The 25,069-nt window shown below is 38.2% G+C and overlaps 1 protein-coding gene across 2 annotated transcripts in view; it reads left to right on the top strand.

Moving 5' to 3' along the window:
• The first annotated feature begins 2,581 nt into the window (after positions 1-2,581).
• The window catches only part of mamdc2a (MAM domain containing 2a), a 40,993-nt gene continuing 18,505 nt past the window's right edge, over positions 2,582-25,069 (top strand). For both annotated transcript variants that reach the window (XM_051696025.1, XM_051696027.1), the window contains exons 1-8: positions 2,582-2,746; positions 3,006-3,125; positions 12,864-13,114; positions 13,748-13,832; positions 15,594-15,731; positions 15,923-16,179; positions 19,089-19,182; positions 23,056-23,202. In XM_051696025.1, the coding sequence (XP_051551985.1) occupies positions 2,716-2,746; positions 3,006-3,125; positions 12,864-13,114; positions 13,748-13,832; positions 15,594-15,731; positions 15,923-16,179; positions 19,089-19,182; positions 23,056-23,202 (1,123 nt within the window). In that variant the 5' untranslated portion in view covers positions 2,582-2,715. The remainder of the gene's footprint in view (positions 2,747-3,005; positions 3,126-12,863; positions 13,115-13,747; positions 13,833-15,593; positions 15,732-15,922; positions 16,180-19,088; positions 19,183-23,055; positions 23,203-25,069) is intronic.

Here is a 25,069-nt window from a genome sequence, read left to right on the forward strand (position 1 = left end):
AGGATCTGTGGATTTATATGGTTGGTGGAGAATTCATCCTTTACCAATCCCATCATTCCCATTCTCCGGGCTGTGTGTGGAAAAGTGCAGTCCTCCAAGCTAAACACATGGTTAGTGAAAACCCAGGATCTTAACACAGAACTGTCTGAGAGAGGGCTTCCTGAATGAGGGGAAATTTACAGAACACTGTCCAAGCTCACTCTGTGCGTGGGAAGGATCAAGTAGAGGGAGAAAAATGACACATTATCCCTGATAGCAGTTTATAATAACTAATTTTCCATTGCCTCTCAGCGGCATGTATTCAATGAACTTTGTGCACAGTAGTCTATTGTAACTATGCCAACATTCTTATTGTAAAAAATAAAAAGATTCATATACTGTAGTATTAATAAGTCGTGGATAATAATGCTTGAACAACAATTAAATCAGCTAAATATGGACCATAACTGACCATCTTCCTTCAATCTGTAATCACATCCTGCATGTTCTTTGTTAAGACCGTTAGTCTAATCGTAACTAACCTAGACCAGTGGTTCTCAAGCAGGGGGACGTGACCCACTAGGGTGACCCAGCAAACCACCCAGGGGGACTTAAGATGACAAAATTCAGCTATTTAATTAGGCTATAATAAGTTAATAAGCTAATAATAATAGCTTATTATATAATAAAAAAATCTAACTTGTTATAATAAATCAAATAAAAAAATTTAAAAAATACTAAAAATGGCTAGAAATGCATAAAATCAAGATGTGGTGTTAACTGACATCATGTTTCGTATTTGAATCCATCTTCCTTCAACAACTCTAAACACAGCTCTTAAAACTTCTGGAATCACAAAATTAATCGTCTTTATTTTAATCTATGGAAATGCCTAGTTTATGTTAACAAAGTTTCAAAACAAGCAGTTTTGTCATCATTACAAGGGAAGTACCAGAGGTCAGGGGCTTTGAATATTGTCTTGAACATTGGGGGGCCTTGAAGTGAAAAAGGTTGTAATATTTACATCAACACACAACGTATATTTAAACAATTAATGCTTTGTCTATATCTATGAACAGATTAACATAAGTCAGTTCTGGGGCAGGGGCCAAATGGTGTAGCTGAGACATTACAGCTCAAAGGACACAATTTAACATGGAGAAATATTCCTTTATTTGCTAAGTTTTGCAAGACATGGAAAATATTTTGACATGCTAAATCACACATGTTCAATATTTCTAAAATGCAGTGATATAGGAAAAAAATCACAGCTTTACCCATGTTATAAATACAGTAAATTATGTCGCTGCACAAATCAGATCTTTCTTTCTTTCTCTCTCTCTCTCTTTCTTTCTTTCTTTCAGGACACTCCATGATATAGCCTATTAGATGTGCAAACCTCTTCACCATGTGGCCATCCTGGTGAGTTATGAAGCTGATTATAATAACCACAATCCTCATGGATTGCATGTGAAATGGATTTGTTGCTCTGAGGGTCTATTTGGGCCTGCAAGGACAATAAGACCAATAACCTCTTGAACAATAGATTTGTTTAAAACCAGCAGCTGGATCTCTGCTTTTAAATGTTTCACTTTACATTTAAAATGGTTATAAAAAGTGAAGAGATCCCATTTTCTCTGTGTCTTTTGTACATTGTTTTAAACAAAATGACTTTTTTGTGTGTGCTTTTACCTCAACCAACACATTATGAAATCACTTAGGATTTGTCTTTCCTGTGCTGGCACTCGCTGACCATGCCAGAGGTTTGGTTTAGTTTACACCAATAAAAGCTGAAAGCCTGTTTTTGTTCCATGATCTCATCCTAATTAATATTTACTCCAAGGAAAATGGGTGACAGCTCTGGAAAAACTTTGGTTTAACATCTTTAGAGTATTTACAGTTTTAAACGTGTTGTGCATATAAGTAGAGACACGCCTACATCATAGCACAAAATGCAGATGTATACACATAAAAGATCATCACTGTGTATTCCAAAGCCTTGTTTGTGCTGTTGGGTTCATGGCATCCACAGCGCCCATGAAGCACAGTGATACAGGACACCAGTTTGGACACTGGCAGGCACTCTTTCAATTATCTGAGAAACTGACTTATATAGTCAATGATTTCTCTGATAATGGCATCATAAAGGAAAGGTTTCAAGGCACTTATATAAATATTGAAGTTCCCCTACATAAACAATGTATTTAAGACTAATTTAAAGATTACCTAGAAGGTTCTTCAGAAGGTTAAGCCAGTGTGGCATCTAAAGAACACCACATGGTGCCTCGAGAATATTTTCATATTTACAGTAGGTATGTGTAGTACTGTCTGTAGGTCTACTGTTACACTGAAGACACCACATCTAAGCATTAAAAATCCATGCCATAAAAACAGACACTATTTTACTGAGAGTAGCTAAATACTGCAATGTTTTTGGTTTTATCCAACTGGTAATCATTCATTGCAAGAGCCAATTAATTTTTAAACACCACTTAATCAAAGATCTCCTCACTAAAGAATTAGTTACTGAAATGATTGCCTGCTCTGAAACAGACACCTCAACAGCCAACCACTCCCTCCTCCCACAGTCTGTTCAGTTTAGCCAAATTCGAAGCATGGAGAGTTCAAGTAAACGCAACAGTAACGGTACGTTGTGAAATCACGCTGTCTTACCGTACGCAATCTGCGTTAGTGGACATTTACTCTTCCACTCAGCATCCCTCTCCAACTTTTGCCATGAGTTTGCTTCACCTATCAACCTTTCTGGGTAAGTCATCACTTTTTCCTGAAGTTCTTGATATGTAAGCGCTCGATTGATCTGAATATCTGGCTTGTAAATCGGTTGCTTGCAACCTTCTATACTTTTGTGCAAGATCAATATACTGCCGTTTCATCAACGTGGACTTTATCCATCGGTGAGGAATAGACAACTTTTATGCACCTAAATGTGAGTTAAATGTTCTTCAGGTACCTCTTTCATTTTTTTTTTTTTTAACACTCTGTGTGATATGTTATCCCCTCGCCAGTTGTCGCTCTTGTAGTGAGAGCTCAGCCGCAGCTCTTGAGCGGATCCTGCAGTTTTGAACTGGACGGCTGCGGCTACACGTCTGATCCCGCTTACGCTGCCTGGGCCATTAACGAAGAAGGTATGAGAAACTAGGTTTCTTATTGTAGAGTTTATTATTTGATCAGTTGAGAATGAATGCATTCATCCTTGACATAAAGTTTAAATCGCAACAGGTTGCAAAAATGTCAATGCCAACACTGGAAGCTTTGGAGTTTATTAATGGGAAACAATTTGTTTTGAAAGAGTTGCACGACATTTTCAATGATGCCTGTACTAAGTGTAAAATGCCTAATTTTGTGGACTAAATTGATGACTTGAAACAAAATGCATTTCATGACTAAATACAACTGCACTTAAATGCTTTTCGCGCACAGATAGACAAAAGCCAGTTGCATTTTGTCCTGTACGAAAATGTAAAGTTGGCACTTTACCAAAACTAAACCAAAAACTGATTTTGTGCACGAAACTGAGACAAGTTCCTTCAATTTTGTGGAGATAAGCAGGGCTGTAGCAACAAATTTTGGGCCCCCTGACTGTGTATTGGTCTGGGCCACTGACGTGCACAGAATGGGGACAGCAGGGGCGCAAGCCCTGCCCCTTTCATTCACAAATCAAAAGGTGCCCTTTTGGTCGTCCAGAAAAAGGGGAGAAATTAGGCCATAATGGGAGCAGTCGTGTCGATTTCAGTGATATAAATTCAATTAGTCTTATATAGAATATTGACACAAATTGAAGAAGCTGTCAGGTTCAGCCAAAGCCAGTTTGGTTTTGTTGAAACTAATAAGCCATTAGACTAATCACTTTCAGAAAAATACCATTAGGCTACCACAGAACCGCCGCTCCCTGTACGCATATTACGCAGTCTGCGTAGGATACCAACTCCCTAGGGGGGCACAGTCTTACCCTAGGGGGGCACCAGAAACTCCACCGGCTGCCCTTACCCACATGTTATACGTTATTCAAGGACCCTGTAGCATTCGCGGAACACAGTCAATCGCCCTCATCGCGCCATGGTACTGAATGTTTGATTATGTAACCTCCTTGTGGTCGCGATTAGGGGTTCTCACTCTCAGTGGGGCGCGTGGTAAGTTGTGCTCGGATCGCGGAGAGTAGCATGAGCCTCCACATGCTGTGAGTCTCCGCGGTGTCATGCACAGCAAGCCACATGATAAGATGTGCGGATTGACTGTCTCAGAAGTAGAGGCAACTGAGACTTGTCCTCCACCACCTGGATTGAGGTGAGTAACCGCGCCACCATGAGGACCTACTAAGTTGTGGGAATTGGGCATTCCAAATCGGGAGAAAAGGGGATACATTTTTTTTTTTTTTTTGTGGGCCCCCCCTGGACCTGTGTGCCCCTAGAATTGTTACTACCTTTAATCCCATTACCTATGGTCCTGGACATAAGAATGAATGTACTCTTCATTTCGTGGATTACAGAAAACACCTTTTGTGGAAAAAATGCACCCAGTATGTAACAAAATGCATTTTGTCAACAAAATGCTCATTTTGTGAATAAGATATGCATTTCATCCATGAAAGGGGTTGTCTGGATCACAAAATGTCATCTACAAATTTAGTTTTGTAAACTCCATTTTGAGATTCAGTATGTTATGAAATGCATTTTTTCCACAAAATGATTTTTGTAAATTCCATTTCATGATTCGTCATGTCTATGCACTTCGTCTACAAAATGAGTTGTCTGGATCACAAAATGCATTTCTTCCTCAAAATCAGTTTTGTACATTCCATTTCGTGATTCAGCATATCACAAAATGCATTTCGTTCACAAAGTGATTTTTGTAAAATCCATTTAGTGGTTTTTCATGTAGAATAAATAAATCCACAACTCTTTCGTTGTGGATGACAGCTCCTTCGTCCACAAAGGAGTTGCCTTGATCACGAAATTGATTGTACAAAAATCATGATCCAGACAACCCCTTTCATCAACAAATTGCATTTTGTGGCATACTGAGTGCATTGTGTTTTCTGTTGTCCACTTAATCAAATGTAAATTCATCCTTATGTCCACGAAATGTAAGGAACTTGTCTCTATTTCGTGCATGAGAACAGTTTTTGGTTTAGAATTTTGTGCACGAAATGAAGCGCTGACTTCACATTTTCATAGAGAAAATGCAACTGGCTTTTGTATTTCTGTACTCAAAATGCATTTTAGTGTAATTGCATTTCATCATAAAATCCTGCATTTTTTATCTTGCAATTCATTTGGTCCTTGAAATTAGGCATTTTACACTTGCCGCCCCATGCTGTATGTAGTGCATTATAAAGGTATTCATAATTAATTATAATACACATTGTAAACCACAGTCTTTTCATAAGTAGGTTAATTGTAACTATAGTTAGAATATATTAAAATACTTACCTATTCATGGTTACATCTTTGAAGAGTGTAATACATTAAATCACACGATAACACAGACACTGTAAAAAGTAACCTGCAATTGTTTCCTTAAGGAGTTATTTCTACCTAATTTAAGCCTTAAAATTAGTTTAGTTGGTGTTGTCATGGATGCAGAGGCAGGACCCAATAGCAGAGTTCAAAAAAGGAATTTATTGATTACAAAAAATAAAGGGAAAAAACTCAAACTCTCACAAGGGGGAAAAAAACAACATAAACTACCCGAAGGGGAAAAACACAAAGTAAATAATCCATGCTAGACAGGGGAAACAGGGAACAGGACCGACCGGACTGGAAAACAGGAACCAGGGAAAGAGCAACAAGACTGACTGGCAGGACCGACAAAGGAGAACAAACAAGACTGGAAATAAGACAAACTGGCACTGGACAGCAAACACGAGGAGACTAAAATAGGGAGAGAACTCAAAAGGTTAACAAGACAGGGCAGGTGTGACTAATAAAATAATAATGGGCAAACTAGGAGGCGGGGTATGATGTAAGACAGAGAGACACAGAAACAAAACAAAGCCATGTGCTCTCACAAGACAACAAAACACTGAATGGCATGAGTGCACATCACTCAATGTGCGCACTTATTGTCAACAAGACAATAAGGCAATATACGCCCATGCCAACCGACAAACAAGACGAGAGAACGCGTAGCAATGCCAAACAAAGCGATGCCACGCATTCTCACACTAAACAAAACCTGATCGTACAGGCACGCAACAGGCGTCAAAAACATGATGGGACACCTGTGCGAGAGTTCGGCCACACACACACTGGGCACCTTAGACTGAAGTGACCGAACTTCAGCACAGCATGAAGACATCTCGCGACCCGGGCACGCAACGCAACATGATGAGGATCCAGACACCATGCTCCGGTCATAAAACAAGACCGAAGAGCGCACGGCAGGGAATACAACCGAAGCCGAACAAGACAGGAAGTCAGGATCCAGACACCATGCTCCGGACATGAAACAAGACAGGCCGAAGTGTGCACGGCAGGGAATACAACCAAAACCGAACCAGACAGGAAGTCAGGATCCAGACACATGCTCCGGACATGAAACAAGATGGACCAAAGAGCACATGGCAGGGAATACAACCGAAACCATGCGCTCACACAAAGACAGACAACGAAACACAAGACAGACATGCCATGGTCCTGTCAGACAAAAACCCAGAGTGACAGGACCGTGAGAGGTGTAACCTAATGTATTTAGGTTGATTCAGTGATGTTAAGTAAAATGTATGACGAATAAAACCGGTTAAGATGCTAACATGAAGCACATGTTTTGGTTAACACTTTTTTCCCCCAGTGCATAAAATTTGGTGTTGACCATATGTTTTAATTGTTTAATTATACTATAAAAAAAAAAAAAAATACAATAATATTGTATTATAAATGTGGTTGCAATTATTTGCAAGAATAGACAACTAATAAGGTTTATTATAAGGTATTAAGAATATCTTTAGAATGCAATATATATACAGAGATATTTAATAAGCGTGTATGATCCATACTCAATACCCCCCCTCCCCACACCATCTTGCCAGAGACACATGTCAGTAGCTTTGTTGTTGGTTTTTTCCCATTTATTGTCTTGTAAATTCCTATTAATATTTATGCATTTTCCATAACCTTTGTGGCTTAAATGTGACCTGTTCCTGTGACGAGGCAGGCGAGGAATGAGGATCTAAATGCAGCTTTATTAACAAAAGGATAAACAGTTTTTTGCTCAATCGTCAGTTTAGGAAGATCTAATAGTTCCACAAAGTTTCTAATATCTTCATAAGTAGATGAAGACGTGGAACTATAAAGATCAGTGTAGAACTCTTTAAAGGCATTATTAATATCAATGGCTGAGGTAACAATTTCACCACCAGCAGATTTCACTGAGGGAATGGTAGAAAAAGACTTTCTCTGCTTTATATATCTAGCCAAAAGCTTCCCTGCTTTGTCACCCGACTCAGAGTATGACTGTCTTGCCCTGAATAACCAAAACTCCACCTTCTGTGACAAAATAGTATTATATCTATATTTCAATCGGGTCAATTCTCTGAGGCCATCAGCTGACATACGGCGCTTCAGCTCTGCCTCTGCACTTTTAATATTTCCTTCCAACTCCACAAGTTCTCGTGCTTTGGATTTTTTGATGAATGAGGCATACTGTATGATCCGACCCCTAAGAACCGCCTTAAGTGCCTCCCAAGCCACGCCCACAGAGGATACCGAGGACCAGTTGGTCTCCATATAAATGTTGATTTCAGTCTTTAACATCTGTTGGAAATCAGGATTTTGCAGAAGGGATACATTAAGGCACCAACTATATGATTTCTTTTTCTCCATATGTGGCAACACCTCTAAACTTACCAGGGTGTGATCTGAGACTAAAATGTTTCCAATTGAGCAATCAACAACAAATGAAATTAGGGATTTGGATATAAAAAAAATATTTATTCTAGAATATTCTATTCTAGAATAAATCTTATGGACTGATGAAAAAAATGTATAGTCCCTACCGGACGGGTTCAAAAGTCTCCAAATATCCGAAAGACCAAGATTTTTACACATCCTGTGAAGCGTCATTGTTGCTCTAGGGGGCTTACACACTTTTGCTTCACTATGATCAAGGACTGAGTCCATCAAAAGATTAAAGTCTCCTCCCAATATTATATCATGAGGGGTGCCAGCGGTTTGCAACATCCCTTCAAGATCTATAAAAAAGCCCTGATCATCAGCGTTAGGTACGTAAATATTAGCCAAAATCAACCTTTGCCCTTGAATTTCAGCTAAAACAATAATTACTCTTCCTAATTTATCTTTGCTCTGTTTGAGACATTTGAATTGTAGATGTTTATTTACCAATATAATGACTCCCTTGCTCTTACTTGTCAGCACTAAAGAAAACATGTCCACCCCATATCATCCCAAATTTTTCAGCTTCCTGCAGGGAGAGATGTGTTTCTTGAAGAAACACCATATCATATTTCTTACGTTTAAGAAAAGAAATAACCTTCCTTCTTTTTATGGGGTGCCCCAACCCATTCACATTCCATGTGGAGAGAGACAATCCACTCATATTAACAACTGACATATTGATATAAAAAAAATAAAAAAATTGTGTGTGAAAAACAAAATTATACAGACCACATTCCCCATTAGTGAAACAATCAAACCCCCGAACATCCCCCCAAACAAAACAAACAGAAAAAAGAAAAACGTGTGCATTAACCCCGTGCACGACAGCGCCAACCGGTGACAATCCCTCTAAACTCAAAAGGTCCATAAACGCCCATGAGTCCCCACGACAACTTTGGCATCGGATTGCTCAATTTAAATTACATAACAGAAAATACTTTGTGAAATAAACCCAGTCAATAGGAAGAATGAACACAAAGAACATGTAGATTCATTCACAGAACTGTCTCAAAGGTGTGATCTTCCACAAAACAAATTCCAGCTGATATAAAACTGTTCAGATTCCTCGGACAGACAAACGAATGTTCAGTGAGCTGGCTGTTATGAGTTCAGCGGATGACGTAATCATTCCAATGTCCCGTAAAAATACTCAACAAAACAAACTCCAGCCAGCAGGAGTAAGCACGGAGAACGAACAGATTAATCCACAGCTGTTCCAAAGGAGTGTTATTCAATAGAACAAGCTCCAGCCACTAGGCGGAACCAATACAAAAAGAAACAAAACCGGCATCCCGGTTCCCCGGATGATTGAGTCAGTTCACTCAGAGGCTGCATAAAAGTATATACCATGACTTACATAATCCGTCAGCACTATAAAAGACATCCTTTGTGTGAGTATGTAGTTATTTTGCGGTCATCGGTAGTATCCACTCTCAAACTGTCCGGGAACTTAAATGCAAAAGTTTCTTTAAGGAAAGTGTTATTCACAAAACAAGCTCCAGCCGCACGGCGGAGCCAATGCATAAAACCTAAAATGTCGCCCAGCTTCCTCAAGAGTAAGTACAGCAAGTCAGGCCCACTCACATGAGAAACATTCAATGGTTTACTCAGACATTGATTCTATAAAAGATATTGCCTGATTTGGACATGTGAATACTTTGCGACCGACCTTCGTTTCTATTCTCAGTTTTGCTGGAAACATCAGAGCGAACGAGATCTTTTTCTGATGTAAGAGTTTCTTGCATTCCTTGAACCGATCGCGTTTCTCTCTTGTCGAACTCGCAAAGTCCGGGAACAAGAAAATATTATGGTTCTTCCAAGAAAGCTTACCTTTGCTCCTCGCCTGGCGCAACACAAGATCTTTATTGGATGATCTCAGAAATCTGGCCAGAATCGATCTGGGCCTGTCTCCCTCAGCAGATCTGTGAGCTGGGACTCTGTGAGCTTGCTCGATTTCCAGCTTGTGGCCTGTTATGTCGAGCAGACTCGGGAAAAACTTGTCTAGGAATTTCACCATATCTCTGCCCTCCTCATGCTCAGGAATTCCAACAATTCGAACATTCCTGCGGTTTCTATTCTCAAGATCTTCAAGCTTTTCAAGGAGATGTTCCAAATCAACTTTGGTCGCGGGCAGATTAGCGATTAATTCCCTCTCCGAAGATTCCAGAAAATCGATTCGTTTTTCAACATCAGTCTACAATCTTGTAGCTAACTCAGAGAATTTTGTTTCCATCGCCGTAATCGATCGACGTATTACAGCGAGATCCTCCAAGTTAGCAAGAATCTTCGTTAACATCACTGACATGTTGGACAACTGACGCTGGATCTCCTCTCCCGCCGTGGCATCCAAATCGAGTCCTCGGTCTGTAGGCCTGTCGGGGCTTTCATCCTGAACACCTAAGTGTCTTTTAATGTCTCCAGAGCCCGAGGATTTTGATTTCTTTGCCATGTTTTGCAACAAAGGGCAAATGTGTAACTGGGTGTATCAAATTTCACCAGATTATAACATGAGAATAATCGAAAATTCAGCAAAGTGCGCAGAGCTCGTCGCTCACACGTCCGCTCCTTGCATGGCGTCACGTGACCCCTAAACGCAGCTTTATTAACAAAAGGATAAACAAAGAAACTCAGAATGTAAAAAACAAAACACGGCAAACCAAGCACAGAACATGACAACACATGTAAAGACTAAAAAGAAACCAGGGGAAACAAGGACTTAAATACAAATGGGCAAACAAGGAAACGATGAACACCTGGGAAAAACAATCAGGGGAAAACCAATCATAAAAGAAACTACAAAGGACTACAAAATTAACAGGAAACAGGAACAGGGTACTAAACAAGAATTTCAAAATAAAAGTCTAAGCAACAACACAGGGAATACGTGACAGTTCCAAAAATAAGCCTTGGTGTCATTGCTTTAGTTTTCTTAATGGCCATTCTTAAAAATGTGGCTGGTGAACAATTGGGTGGGCTCAGCTGTTTTGGGGAAATAGAGGAGATGCTTTTGACTGACTGTAAACTGAAGTGCAATGAATGAAGTATAATCCTGTGAACGTACATTGGGCGGTTGTAACTGGCAAGATGTCGCCCCTGTCTCAGCCTTTTGAGCATGGATTGTGTGTTCTAGTTTTCCACACGTCAATAAATAGAGCTATAAAAAAAGACTGGGCTACAAATGTGTGCCTCTGTTTGGTTTCCTAGACAACACAGACATTGTGGTGGAAACAGTAGAATCAGACTTCTTAGTTTCAGGAAAGTGGGAGCAATAGAGTGCTGATAAATGTTTTTTAATGAATTTGGTCAGAATTTCCAATATATAAATATAAATATTTGTTACATAATAAAAATGTCCCTATGGCTGTCTGTGATGATGATTGCCTGTCTTTGTATTATTTAGAGTGTTTATTTTAATTTATTGATTGAATGTACAGCCAGCCAAGAAACTAGAAATATGGACGGAGTGAGAGAGAAAAAGGACGAGAGAGTCTGGAGATTGGATAGTGGATCTGTTAATCTTATTCCTCCAGCCAGTCGTTTTCAGACAGCTGCAGAAATAATTGTAGGCATTTGGAGATGTACAGCCGACATTCATAGAGTTCTAACCCTTATACGGATGCATAGAAGTGGGCTACGTAAAACCCCACAATGTGCAATCACTCTAAAACAGCTGCTGCAGTGGGGTTGTAAGTTTGTAGAGAGAATCCTCTGCCATTTTGCCACTGAAGGAATAGTTCACCCAAAAATGAAAATTCAATGCATCATTCCCACTGTCCATTGGAGCTATAATTGTTTTTGTCTTGAAAAGTTCAGAAGACCTGGTAGGTTAACTGAATCAGCAAATATTTGTATGTGGCTGGAATAAACTATGTAGGCCAATGACATCAGTTCTTTCACCCTATATTTTGGGCATGAAATATGTTCCACCTGTGCTAGTTTTGAAAGCTCAGATGAACTGTCTGTTGACCTTCTGATGATGCTAATACAATCATGGGAGGTGTTGTTAACACTGCTTTGTGGTAACTGAATTTCATCATACCCAGCCAACCAAAATGAGGACTAATGTCAATGGATCTTACAAGAGACATGATTTCACCAATTTAAACACCAAGCTCAGATATTCCTGTGAGTCTTGGCCTGAGAAGTGGATTGTATTTTGCTCATGGACTAAATACATGAGAAATATCCTACAATGAGCCAAACCAAAGTGTAGGAAATTAGTGTGTTTTTGCAAGAAGGCATGAGGAGAAAAGAAAAAATTAGAGACATAGCTCTCATCTGGCACCTGGAATGAATCACCATGGGAACATCTGGAGGTATCAAAGAAGATCGCTAAAGCTAACCGTGGCAAAACACTTTTATATCATGTGGAAGTTTTATGCATATTAGTAAGTGAAAATTTGATAAATGCACAACATCTGTGATTGCTTTCTTTCTGACAATTGATATTTCTTCTCAAACTTTTAATTAAACTGTTAAAATGTGAAATAGTAGTCTATTTCTTTGCTCTAAACAGTCTCTCCATTAAATTGGAGTCAATAAAGGGACTGTTAAGGGAGTGTTTGTTTTACATTTTTGAGAGGCTGATATGGATCACACCTGTTTTTGACACAAAATTTAGCATAGTGCTTCACGGACCACCCATTCATTTAATTTACTTTATTTGTGAAGATGTTTCTGTTCATTACTGCTAACTCTGTGTGACCCAGATATCTGTTTGTATGGATTATTTGATTGATTTGTCTGTAGCACTTCCAACTACATTGTTATAGCTGGCAAGCCCCCAATGAAAATTGTTGAGTGTTTTAAACAATCATACATTTTCTTTCTCAAAAAAATTTTTTTTTTTAAATTCTGCCTTTAGACATAAACTTATTAAATCAACAGTTAAAACATACACACAGAAATGGACAGTAGGTGACCCCAACAATTTTTTAATGCATGCAATTGAAATTATTCCTCTTCCTTTAGGTCGCTTCATCACAGCAGACTCCCTGTCTGTTGGTGACAAAGAAAAGTATATTCTGGTCAGCCCAGAGTTGCAGATCCGTGAATGGAGTTGTGTGCGGTTAGTCTATCAAATCACTGGCTCGGGCTCTCTTCAACTCCACTTACGACCTGAGGGTGAGAACTTTGACTACACCTTATGGACAGCGGAGAAACCCTCAGACAGTTGGCTTATTGCCAGTGTGGACCTCCGTAATATGTCTGGGGCTTACCAGGTATCTGCATGACATGGCACAGAGACAGGAAACAGAGGGGTTGTGTATATGTATATGTATATGTTGTCTGACTATTTCAAGCATAAAGAGGGTTTGAGGGGAGTTGAAGAAAAGAGACTTTGTAAATACTACAGTGGATACGCCTCTGCTTTGATCATACAAGCCATTTGTACTGTATTACTACACTGACACTTGTACTTTGTTTGTGGGAATTACTTTTGAGAAGATAGACTAAGTGTAATCCTTGCCCATTGTAAATAAAGGAATAGAAATGGTACTTTTGTTTACTAACAAGTGCTATGAGTATGACTTGAAAGAAAATGAATCCATTACGCTACTTTTGACTTGAGGTGTGTGATGTAAATGATCTAATATTGTATTTAATCTAAGATTAGAATGTGTGAAATCTCATACTGTTCATATATACAGCATATTGTTGTGTTAGCCCCTGGAGCAGTTGTGTAATGACTTTCGTAGATATAAAGATTGTCATCTAGGTTTTAGTTACACAAATAGACATTATTCGTGTCAGTTGAATAGATGTTAAATTAATGTTGAATAGTTGAATTAATCCATTCCCTGTCAACAGCCCAATTACATTTATCTTTGTTTATTTATTTATTTTACATTCAGCTACTATTTGAGGGTAAACCCAGCAGAGGAAAAGGAAACAGCATTGCTGTTTTTGAAATACACATCATCCCTGGATACTGTATTGGTAGGTCCTCTAGTTTTATATTTACTCTAAACTGGTACAATGTCATGCATATTATGGAGCACAGCATCTCTGATGCATTACAAATGCTACAAAGTTGTGTTTGAAGACAGGAAGTTATGCTGAAGCAAATAAACTTTCTACTCAGGAAATTATTTGAATGTTTTAAGCAATAGTTCTCCCAAAAATGAAAATCCTTTCATAATTTGCTAACCCTCATGTCAACTTTCTTGTGCAGAAGACAAAAGGAGATGATTTGATGAATATCATGGTCCGTTCATTGATGTCCATTGTGTGTTCAGGAGTGCTATGAGAAGAGCTCGTTCACAGTGGCACACGTATTCGCATGAGAAATTGTGGACGTCAAGATTTTAAAGGTGTACTCAGTAAGTTTTTGAAGTTTGTCGAAGTGGCTTATGTTGGCTTACATTCATACATTGACACCTAGTGGCCTGGATGCTGCTTCAGTCAAACACAGTAGTTTTCAGTTACCAATGCCATTGTAGAAATTCACTATGCACAATAAACCAGGATTAATTTAATCCATGTGTGAAAGTGTCCAAAAATGGGGTAGTTACTGAGATTAAGCGAGTAGTCTTTGGCTGGTCATGTGATGTTAACATGGCTGCCCTCATGAGGCGCCCCTATAGAATAAAATAACTTTTATAAGATTACTGATATAACTGAACTCTTCATCTCACGTGAGTGGTCATTATTTTATACATACAGTATGTTTCAAAATTACTATTTATTTCTTTAGATGTTAAACTTTTTAAATGAGGAAAACAATTACTGAGTGCACCTTTAACAAAAAATGTTTTTCAATCTGGGTTGTTTCTCATTAAATCCTATCGCATGGCTCCACAAGACTTGGAATATGACGCATGAGCCTTTTGAGTCCATTTTTAAAGGGATGGTTCACCCAAAAATGAAAATTCTTTCATCATTTACTCACCCTCATGCCATCCTAGATGTGTATGATTTTCTTTCATCTGCTGAACACAAACAAAGATTTTTAGAAGAATTTCTCAGCACTATACAGTAGGTCCATACAATGCAAGTGAATGGGTGCCAAAATGTTTAATCTCCAAAATCCACATAAGTGCAACATAAAAGTACTCCAGAGAAACAGATCAATATTTAAGTCCTTTTTTTTTTTTTTTACTATAAATTCTCCTCCCTGCTCAGTCAATCTCCACTTCAGTTTCACTTTCCCATTCTTCATCTTCTGTTTTTGGTGATTCACAGTCTTAATGCATATTGCTCCCTACTGGGCAGAGATAATTTATGATAAAATGACTTAAATATTGATCTGTTTCTCACACACATATCATAAAGTTTATGAACACATGGATTTAACCACTAGAGTCATATGGATTACTTTTATGCTACCTTTATGTGGATTTTGGAGCTTCAGATTATATGGACATACAGAGCTGAAATATTCTTTGAAAAATATTAATTTGTGTTCAGCAGAAGGAAGAAAATCAGACACATCTGGGATGGCATTAAGGGTGAGTAAATCATGTGAGAATTTTCATTTTTGGGTGAACTATCCCTTTAAGCTCTAAAATGAGACACTATCCATTGCCATTGTATTGAAAAGATGGAAGGGGATCTTTATTAAAATGTCTCCTTTTGTCTTTCGCATAGGAAAGAAAGTCATACTGGTTTGGAACGAGTAAATTAGGGGTGAGGGTAAGTAAATTATGATAGAATTTAAATTTTGGGTGAACTATTCCTTTAATGCTCTGTCTGTTTCAGAATGTAACTTTGAGGAGCACCACTTGTGTGGCTATAGTAATCAGTGGAATCCCAATGTGAACTGGTATGTTGGAGGGAGCTTGGCCCGGGACCCTCAGTCAAACCTTCCAGATGACCACACTATGAATAATGAGAGAGGTAATAAAGGCTGAAAGAACAGCTTCATAATGTACAATAACTCAAAAGCTGGAATGTATCATGCTGACCCAAGCTTTTGTCAACATCTTCCCAACCCCAAATTCTCGTAGTTTGGAAATTGCTTACTCTCCTACCCCAAGGAATATGCTGTATGAATCTATCCTTTGTTTTATTTTTCCACTCTGAACTAGGTCATTACATGTATGTGGACTCAGTTTATGCTAAAAGGTTCCAGGAGGTGGCCAAGTTGGTATCGCCAGTGACTACCACTCCAATGGCAGGATGCTTGTCATTTTACTATCAAAGGGACCAAGCTATTGGGAATTTCTTCTCCGTCTTCACTAAGGACCAGCTGGGCCACTATGAAGAGATATGGAGGCCTGATGTGTATGCAACATCAAGTTGGAAATTAGTACAAGTGGATATTAAGGCACCACATTCCTTAGAGGTCAGTGAGTCTTTTTTAATTTTTTTTTAATAAAACTTATGTGTCCCTGTATGTGTCCCAAAGTTGATCAGACTTTCTGAAATATATTTATACATAGAGCAGGATGACTATGACACGTTTAAGGCTTCAACTGGAAGGTTTATTAATATAAGCTGCTAAAAACAATCCATATTTATGATGTATTAAATATCTGAAAGCTTCCTTTGTGCTTTTGTTTTTAAAATACATTTCTATGAAATAGTAAATCCTACCTCAGTAGGCACTGGTATACAGGCATCAGGACAGCAGAACATGGCTGTAAATCACACTTTAGCACTTGGAGACACTCTATAATTGAGAGAGAACAGACTCTAGTTGCTCACAGCTTGTCTCTGGCTGTTTTACAATGTCTTCTATAAAATGTACATTATTTACCTTCAGATTAATTTATTGAAATCAATGGAATTAGTTGGGTTTTCATCAGAAAATATGCATTTATTTTAAATGAAATTCACAATACATTGAATTTAAAAGAATCCCTAATAAAGTAAAATTAAATACAACAAACATTTCAGTCTGTAAAACACATTTAGCTAACACATTAGCCCAGGAGACCTTTTAACATATTTTTGTTATGTGTTAATTCGCTATGCTACAGGCAGCAGGCCATATACCACTGGCAAGTATACACAAGAGACATTCACATGCTGACACTATCCATAAGTAACCTCTTGTTTAGAAAAGAAGGTATGTCCAGTTAGTATATCATTTAAGTTATAACTACCCACGATATACTAATGCCATTTACGAATACACTTCCTGATTTAAGAGCCATAGTTCCCATATGTACACACCAGAACTCCATTCTAACAAGACTTACCACATAAAAAGGGGCCTTCTTTTATTAAATAGTAACCCTAAAAATACACATGACATTGTGCAAATGGATGTCATATTGTAGATGCCAAGTTAAAGTCAAACAAATATGATTTAATGTTCAGTGAAGGGTTCTTTACACCATCTATATGAATATATTTACAACTGCAGTGATAGTTGACAAATGGGTAACACTTTTACAGTAATTTCCATGAATAGCATCTGCAAACATTATGAGATTAGATAATGCTTAGCACATTATTAGTTATATTTACAATTGTCACGAAACTTAAACTTACTGTATGTTCACACACGCACGCACGCACGCATACACATATTGCCAGTGGCCTTGTGATCAGTATTGTTTTCATTTAATGCATGTTATTGCCACACAGTTGTTATTTAATAGTGGCAACTTATACATCATGAGAAAGGTGCACTCCAGCTTTGATATTTTGCTAGTTTTACTATGTAAATGTTACAGTTACAGGGACTTCCCACATACCAGGCCATATTATCCCTGTAACTTCCGCAAAAAGCATTAAAATGTCTTACTGAATGATGAAACTTGTAGTAAATAAATAAAAGATTATGGCAAGATATGGATTGTCTATATTTTCGAAGCAGTCTCTTGTATATTTAAATGTTTACTATAAAAGACAGAAGAAGTCACTGTAGCTGTCATTTGGTCCTCGATGCATAAAGGATATGCTTTTTGCATCATTCAAGGAATAGAATCCACATGAGATCAGTAAAATTAACTTTTGTAACCAATCAATAATGACTGAAAGTTAATATTCTGTATGCAGTAGATTATGTCTAATTTGTAATGTTTACATTCTGCATCAGTGGCAAAGATTCATGGCGCTAATGATTTAACAATTTTTGCTTTTACATTGCCATAACATGAAACCTTTTACCTTTTATTATTGTATTTTATGATGAATTTTGAGAAAAGAATTTGCGGCAAGATCATGAATTAGGTTTTCTCTTGATCGCTTGCTCCGTCACATACTGTACACTTTCTCTTCTGCTCCAATAACCGAAACTGAAGTTTGGGCTGTTTCAATAAAGGATGCTTAAACAGTGTTGTAAGAAAGTTGTAGAAGGTAGAATATTTAGTTATTTTAAGTCTGTTATTTATCAAAAGTAGAAAATTAAAATATTTTACTTGCATGAATAGTTCAAAATAGTACATGATGGTTTTTGACATTTCTTTCAATAAGGGGGATGGCATTATGATGGCAACTCGAGCCATGTATATATACAGTATATATATTATTATTATTTATAAATTTTATCTATTGTTATTATTTATAGTACATATTTGAATGAACATGTTCTACTTATATCTACGTGCATTATAAAAATCTTCGTTATTGACTAGAGTTATTACAAGGTTTTACTGATAAATTTTGGATGCATTTGAATGGAAGTGAATGGAGCACGAAGTGTAGCATGACTGCCCCTTAAACAGGGGAAAGCAATTAATTCTGAAGTATGCTCAAAAACCATTTAGATATGGCAGAATTCTCAATGAGCATATGAGGAAATCAAAGACTACAAACAATGGATCATCAACTGTGATCAAATTAAATAAAAAATTCCACTGAAAACTGAAACAGCTTGGCACAGCTATATAAATTTTATCGTAACTGCTCCGATTCTGAACTGAGGATGTTAAGAGATTTCCAAATGTAGTTCAAAGTGTGGTTTATTTCAGACCATACATAATCTCTTTTTTTGAGGACAAAGGACTGTTTGTTTTTCATCTGTAGGAATAATATAAACATAAAGTGAAGAACTAGTGCTGTGGCTGCCATGTTTGAGTGTGAGCAGCCAACTCTGGCAGGCAATGTAAAAGAGAGTGGGAGTGTGTGAGTGGAGTCTGGAGATCCTTTCCTACAGATGAGTTCACTGTCTGAAGTGCTTCTAATGCAGTTATAAACCCTCCGACCCATTGTTCTGTTCTGAAAAGGATTTTGGGCACTATTGTTCTCTTAGTGTTGGGCAATTCATGCATCTAATTTAGATTGTTCTATTTGGTTTTCTAGGTGGTGTTTGAGGTGGCATTCAACAGTGCTCGTGGTGGCTATGTTGCTCTAGATGACATCTCTTTTTCCTCAGAGTTCTGCCACACAGAGACAGGTCAGTACAGTGCAGTTGCATAATAAGCAATAACATGCCTTATGCAACTGAGCTTAATCCCAAGCATCACAACACAGCTGTCTGTGTGCAGAGTTCTAAACCACTAGCTAAGTTTTTATGGCCTTACTTCAAGGCTCAGTGTAACCTGTTTAACATCTGTGAAATCTTATTTTAGAAGTGTGTTTTTGGTTGGGATTCTGGAAACAAAATGTCGTTTTCTTTGCTTTACTAGTTTAGTTTTTACCATACCTATCTGTATATGAAGTATTAAAATGTCAGTACTTTGTCAGTAAAATGTCAGTACTTTTCAAAAATAACCCACAAGTCCTGTAAAGAAGGGATTTTTTGTTGTTGTTGTTATCTTGTTATGTAACAACCACAGTGAGAAATTCCAAGTAGTCAGCAGGGGCCAGATTCAAAACAATGTTCTTAAAGGTGCAGTATGTAAGATTCAGAAACCCTTGTTATTAATGACATCTGTGGCCATTAAGTGAACTGCAGCCAGCTACCTGTTGCTCATGCTCGCGCTTGTGCACAAACTCCAAAGGGACGCGAACATTGACCAAAACAATGACATAACGTACAAAGAGACTGAACGTGATTCACCGGCATAAAGCTGACAGATGAGGTAGCATAATTAAAATTACACAGTTATGATTGTTTTTCTACAAACTTTGAGACTGTATATTATATTTGACTCTCCAGTGCTGGAACAGGGCTAAAACAAAGTGTGGATATAGGTCTGATTATGCGAGACTGTAGTTTGAAGTAATCAGTTTTCTTTGCATGATACATTGACTGCATTTATACGATAGCCTATGTTGGCGTTAGCTAGCTAGCCAGCTTTATCAATAGCTGTTAGCTAAATTTGGTGGATGATGACAGTAGCTGTTTATAAAATAGACTGTTCACTATAAATATGTTGACACAATTCAGTATTGATGTGATTCCATCACAACTGTCATTTTGATATATCGATGTGCTATTGTTTTATAATAATAGATTGTATATATTTTCTGTATGACCAAGTTACGTTACACTAATGAATGGGTCTTTTTGCATTATCTTGAACATTGTCTAGCATTCATTTCATGTGTTATTGTAGTTTACCTTGCTGAATAATTACAGATTAACATTGTTTATGACAGTTACTGTGCAGGCAAGATCAAATTAGCTAAAATTACACAGATCAATCCTTATGGAACTAAGTCAATAAGAAGAACGCCAATTCAGGGTCGGTTTTGATCCCCAAAACCGAACGAAGGTCCCTCCAGGAATCAAATGCCCTCGTGATGTTCACTCTAGTTTTCGCTCGACCATGATCATATTCCCGCTTAGCCAGATGGGATTCAGTAGATACATTTTTTTTTTTTTTTTTTTTGGCTTACTCAGAGTTTGTGTAGGAGTCGGTGTTGTACTGGTAGCTGGATGTTTGCTGGATTCCATCTCTAAGATAACGGAACGAGTGTTGCAGTTTGTTGTCGCTGTTGAACGGTGGAAGGGAAGCACTTCACATGAAAATCAGTCTACAGGCTTTAATAGGCAACCTAGGAAGTCCGGGAAGGGCTCATTTTTTAAGTTGCATTACAAGGCATTCACACATTGGCAAAAAAAAAAAAGGTGAATATTACATGAAAAATGTTACATATTGCACCTTTAAGGAAAAAAAAAGAAAAAGGAAAGTTCTTAGGGGAAATTATAAGAAGTTCGCAAGAGTATTCCTAAGTGCAATCCTTGAAAATTTCTTAAGAAGTTATCAAATATTTTCTTAAGAATAAAAGGAGAGGCTTTGACATTGTCTGATTATATTAGCCTGCTCATGAGGTCGTTGCCTTGTCTTATACAACAAATTCAGTACTTCAACACTGGTAGGCTAAAGCATAACAAGAAATGTATCTATCTGCTACCCTCTTTTTTATTTAAGTTGCAAGCACCTCCCCCCACATTTTTTTTTAATGTGAAGCACGTGAGATGTTTTGGTTTAACAACATTAACAGTCATAGTTTTATGCACTTAAAAGGGCAGTCTCTGCTTTCTAATGATACAATTATAATGTTTCTATGGACTCTAAAGGTCACGGAGAGAGAGTGCAATGCAACGCATCCATTTGAATTGACTAGCATGATTGGTCATCACATTAAGAAGCTTCAAAACATCACTTATTGTTTGAATTTTGTGATAACATTTACAGGTGCATATAAAAAAATGTGAATATCATGGAATGTTATTTTTTTTCCGTAATTTAATTCAAAAAGTGGAACTTTCATATATTCTAGCTTCATTACACATAAAGTGAAATATTTCAAGCCTTTTTTTGTTTTAATCTTGATGAATACGGCTTACAGCTCATGGAAATCAAAAATCCAGTATCTCAAAAAATTAGAATAAAGAATTTATAATACAGAAATGTTGACCTGAGAAGAGCTCTAATCAGCTAATTAACTCAGAACACCTGCAAAGGTTTCCTGAGCCTTTAATCTCTCAGTCTGGTTCAGTACACACAACCACAATCATGGGGAAGACTGCTGACTTGACATTTGGCCAGAAGACACTCATTGACACACTCCACAAGGAGGGTAAGCCACAGATTGTCATTGCTGAATGGGCTGGCTGTTCGCAGAGTGCTGTATCAAATCATATTCATGGAAAGTTGAGGTTTGTCAAGCAAAGCTGATTCAAGAACTTGGGGTTGCTTAACAAGGAGTGGACTGAGGCTGGAGTCAGTGCATCAAGAGCCACCACACACAGATGTTTCCAGAAAATGGGCTACAGGTGTCGCATTCCTAGTGTCAAGCCACTCCTGAACCAGAGACAACATCAGAAGCGTCTTACCTGGGCTAATTAGAAAAAGAACTGGACCGTTGCTCAGTGGTCCAAAGTTCTCTTTTCAGATGAAAGTAAATTTGGCATTTCATTTGGAAATCAAGGTCCCAGAGTCTGGAGGAAGAGTTGAGAGGCACAGAATCCAAGTTGCTTGAAGTCCAGTGTGAAGTTTCCACAGTCAGTGATGATTTGGGGTGCCATGTCATCTGCTGGTGTTGGTCCACTGTGTTTTCTCAAGTTGAGAGTCAATTCAGCTGTCTACCAGGATATTTTTGAGCATTTCATGCTTCCATCTGCTGACAAGCTTTATGGAGATGCTGATTTCCTTTTCCAGCAGGACTTGGCACCTGTCCACAGTGCCAAAACTACTAGTAACTGGTTTGCTGACCGTGGTATTACTGTGCTTGATTGGCCAGCCAACTTGCCTGACCTGAACCCCATAGAGAATATATGGGGTATTGTCAAGAGGAAAATGAGAGACACCAGACCCAACAATACAGACGAGCTGAAGGCTGCTATCAAAGCAACCTGGGATTCCATAACACCTCAGCAGTGCCACAGGCTGATTGCATCCATGCCACGCCGCATTGATGCAGTAATTTGTGCAAAAGGAGCCCCGACCAAGTACTGAGTGCATAAATGAACATACTTTTCAGAAGGTTTCTTTATTATAATCTTTTGAGATACTGGATTTTTGATTTCCATGAGCTGTAAGCTGTAATCATCGAGATTAAAACAAAGAAAAGGCTTGAAACATTTCACTTTATGTGTAATGAATCTAGAATATATGAAATTTCCACTTTTTGAATTAAATTACAGAAAAAACTTTTCCACAATATTCTAATTTTTTGAGATGTACATGGTTTGAAAGCTGAAAATAAAATCACATTAAACACACAAAATATAAAATTCTTCATAAACAGCCCATTGCGACTTCCTTCTTTTTTCTTCTTAAGAATTTTATTGTGAATCTGTCCCTCAGTTTACAAATGTATATCTATGTGGCGGATGTTCACTTGGTGAGTTTGTTTCATGTGACTCATGTTTCAGAGCCAGCTTTTGATCCTTCTGTTGCAAACTGTGAGTTTGAAGATGGACTGTGTCAGTATTATCAGGAACAGGCTGGAGGCACAGTGTGGAACAGGGTCTCTGTGAAACCAAATGTTTACCGCATCGGGGATCACACCACAGGCATGGGTGCGGAAGTGAGACTATTCTTTCCCTTATTTCTCCAAATTTGTGGAGTGTGACATCAAAAATTTTTAAAAGCTTGATCAAATTGTATCTTAATCCTTACACAGTGAAGTGATATTGTTTATCTGCAATGGTTAATTTTTTTTTTTACATTTTATTTATTACTTATTAAATATAAAATATTTAGTAATTTTCCATTCTCATATCCCACATGGCTTATGTACAGTGTTTAAGGAGTGAGACTCCTTCTAAAGCAAAAACGACCTCATGCATTTTTCATTTTCCTCCACCTCAATAATAAATTACCATTACAATTAGCAAAGAGGAAAACTAAACAAAAAGTCTTTAAAATATCATAAAATTCTCTGGTGTACTCAAAGATTTGTTTTTGAACTAAGACCGAAAGATCCTGTCTAAATGGACAAATACACTGCATCCGGAAAGTATTCACAGCGCTTCACTTTTTCCACATTTTGTTATGTTACAGCCTTATTCCAAAATAGATTAAATCCATTATTTTCCTCAAAATTCTACAAACAATACCCCATAATGACAACGTGAAAGTTTGTTTGAAATCTTTGCAAATTTATTAAAAATAAAAACCAAAAAAAAAAAAAAAATTAAATAAAAAAAAAAAAAAAAAAATCACATGTACATAAGTATTCACAGCCTTTGCTCAATACTTTGTTGAAGCACCTTTGGCACCAATTACAGGCTCAAGTCTTTTTGAGTATGATGCTACAAGCTTGGCACACCTATTTTTGGGCAGTTTCTCCCATTCTTCTTTGCAGGACCTCTCAAGCTCCATCAGGTTGGATGGGGAACGTCGGTGCACAGCCATTTTCAGATCTCTCCAGAGTTGTTCAATCGGGTTAAAGTCTGGGCTCTGGCTGGGCCACTCAAGGACATTCACAGAGTTGTCCCGTAGCCACTCCTTTGTTATCTTGGCTGTATGCTTAGGTTCATCTTCCAACAGGACAACGACCCTTCACCCCAGTCTGAGGTCCAGAGCACCCTGGAGCAGGTTTTCATCAAGGATGTCTCTGTATATTGCTGCATTCATCTTTCTCTCAATCCTGACTAGTCTCCCAGTTGCTGCCGCTGAAAAACATCCCCACAGCATGATGCTGCCACCACCATGCTTCACTGTAGGGATGGTATTGGCCGGGTGATGAGCGGTGCCTGGTTTCCTCCAGACATGACGCTTGCCATTCAGGCCAAAGAGATCAATTTTTGTTTCTCATGGTCTGAGAGTCCTTCAGGTGCCTTTTGGCAAACTCCAGGTGGGCTGTCTTGTGCCTTTTACTGAGGAGTGGCTTCCGTCTGGCCACTCTACCATATAGGCCTGATTGGTGGAGTGCTGCAGAGATGGTTGTTCTTCTGGAAGGTTCTCCTCTCTCCACAGAGAAATGCTGGAGCTCTGTCAGAGTGACCATTGGGTTCTTGGTCACCTCCCTGACTAAGGCCCTTCTACCCCGATCGCTCAGTTTGGCCAGGCGGCCAGCTCTAGGAAGAGTCCTGGTGGTTCCAAACTTCTTCCATTTACGGATGATGGAGGCCACTGTGCTCATTGGGACCTTCAATGCTGCAGAAATTTATCTGTACCCTTCCCCAGATCTGTGCCTCAATACAATCCTGTCTCGGAGGTCTACAGACAATTCCTTGGACTTCATTGCTTGGTTTGTGCTCTGACATGCACTGTTAACTGTGGGACCTTATATAGACAGGTGTGTGCCTTTCCAAATCATGTCCAATCAACTGAATTTACCACAGCTGGACTCCAATCAAGTTGTAGAAACATCTCAAGGATGATCAGTGGAAACAGGATGCACCTGAGCTAAATTTTGAGTGTCATGGCAAAGGCTGTGAA

Source organism: Myxocyprinus asiaticus, chromosome 4, assembly GCF_019703515.2.
Source record: "Myxocyprinus asiaticus isolate MX2 ecotype Aquarium Trade chromosome 4, UBuf_Myxa_2, whole genome shotgun sequence".
In the NCBI taxonomy this organism is placed as follows: Eukaryota; Metazoa; Chordata; class Actinopteri; order Cypriniformes; family Catostomidae; genus Myxocyprinus; species Myxocyprinus asiaticus.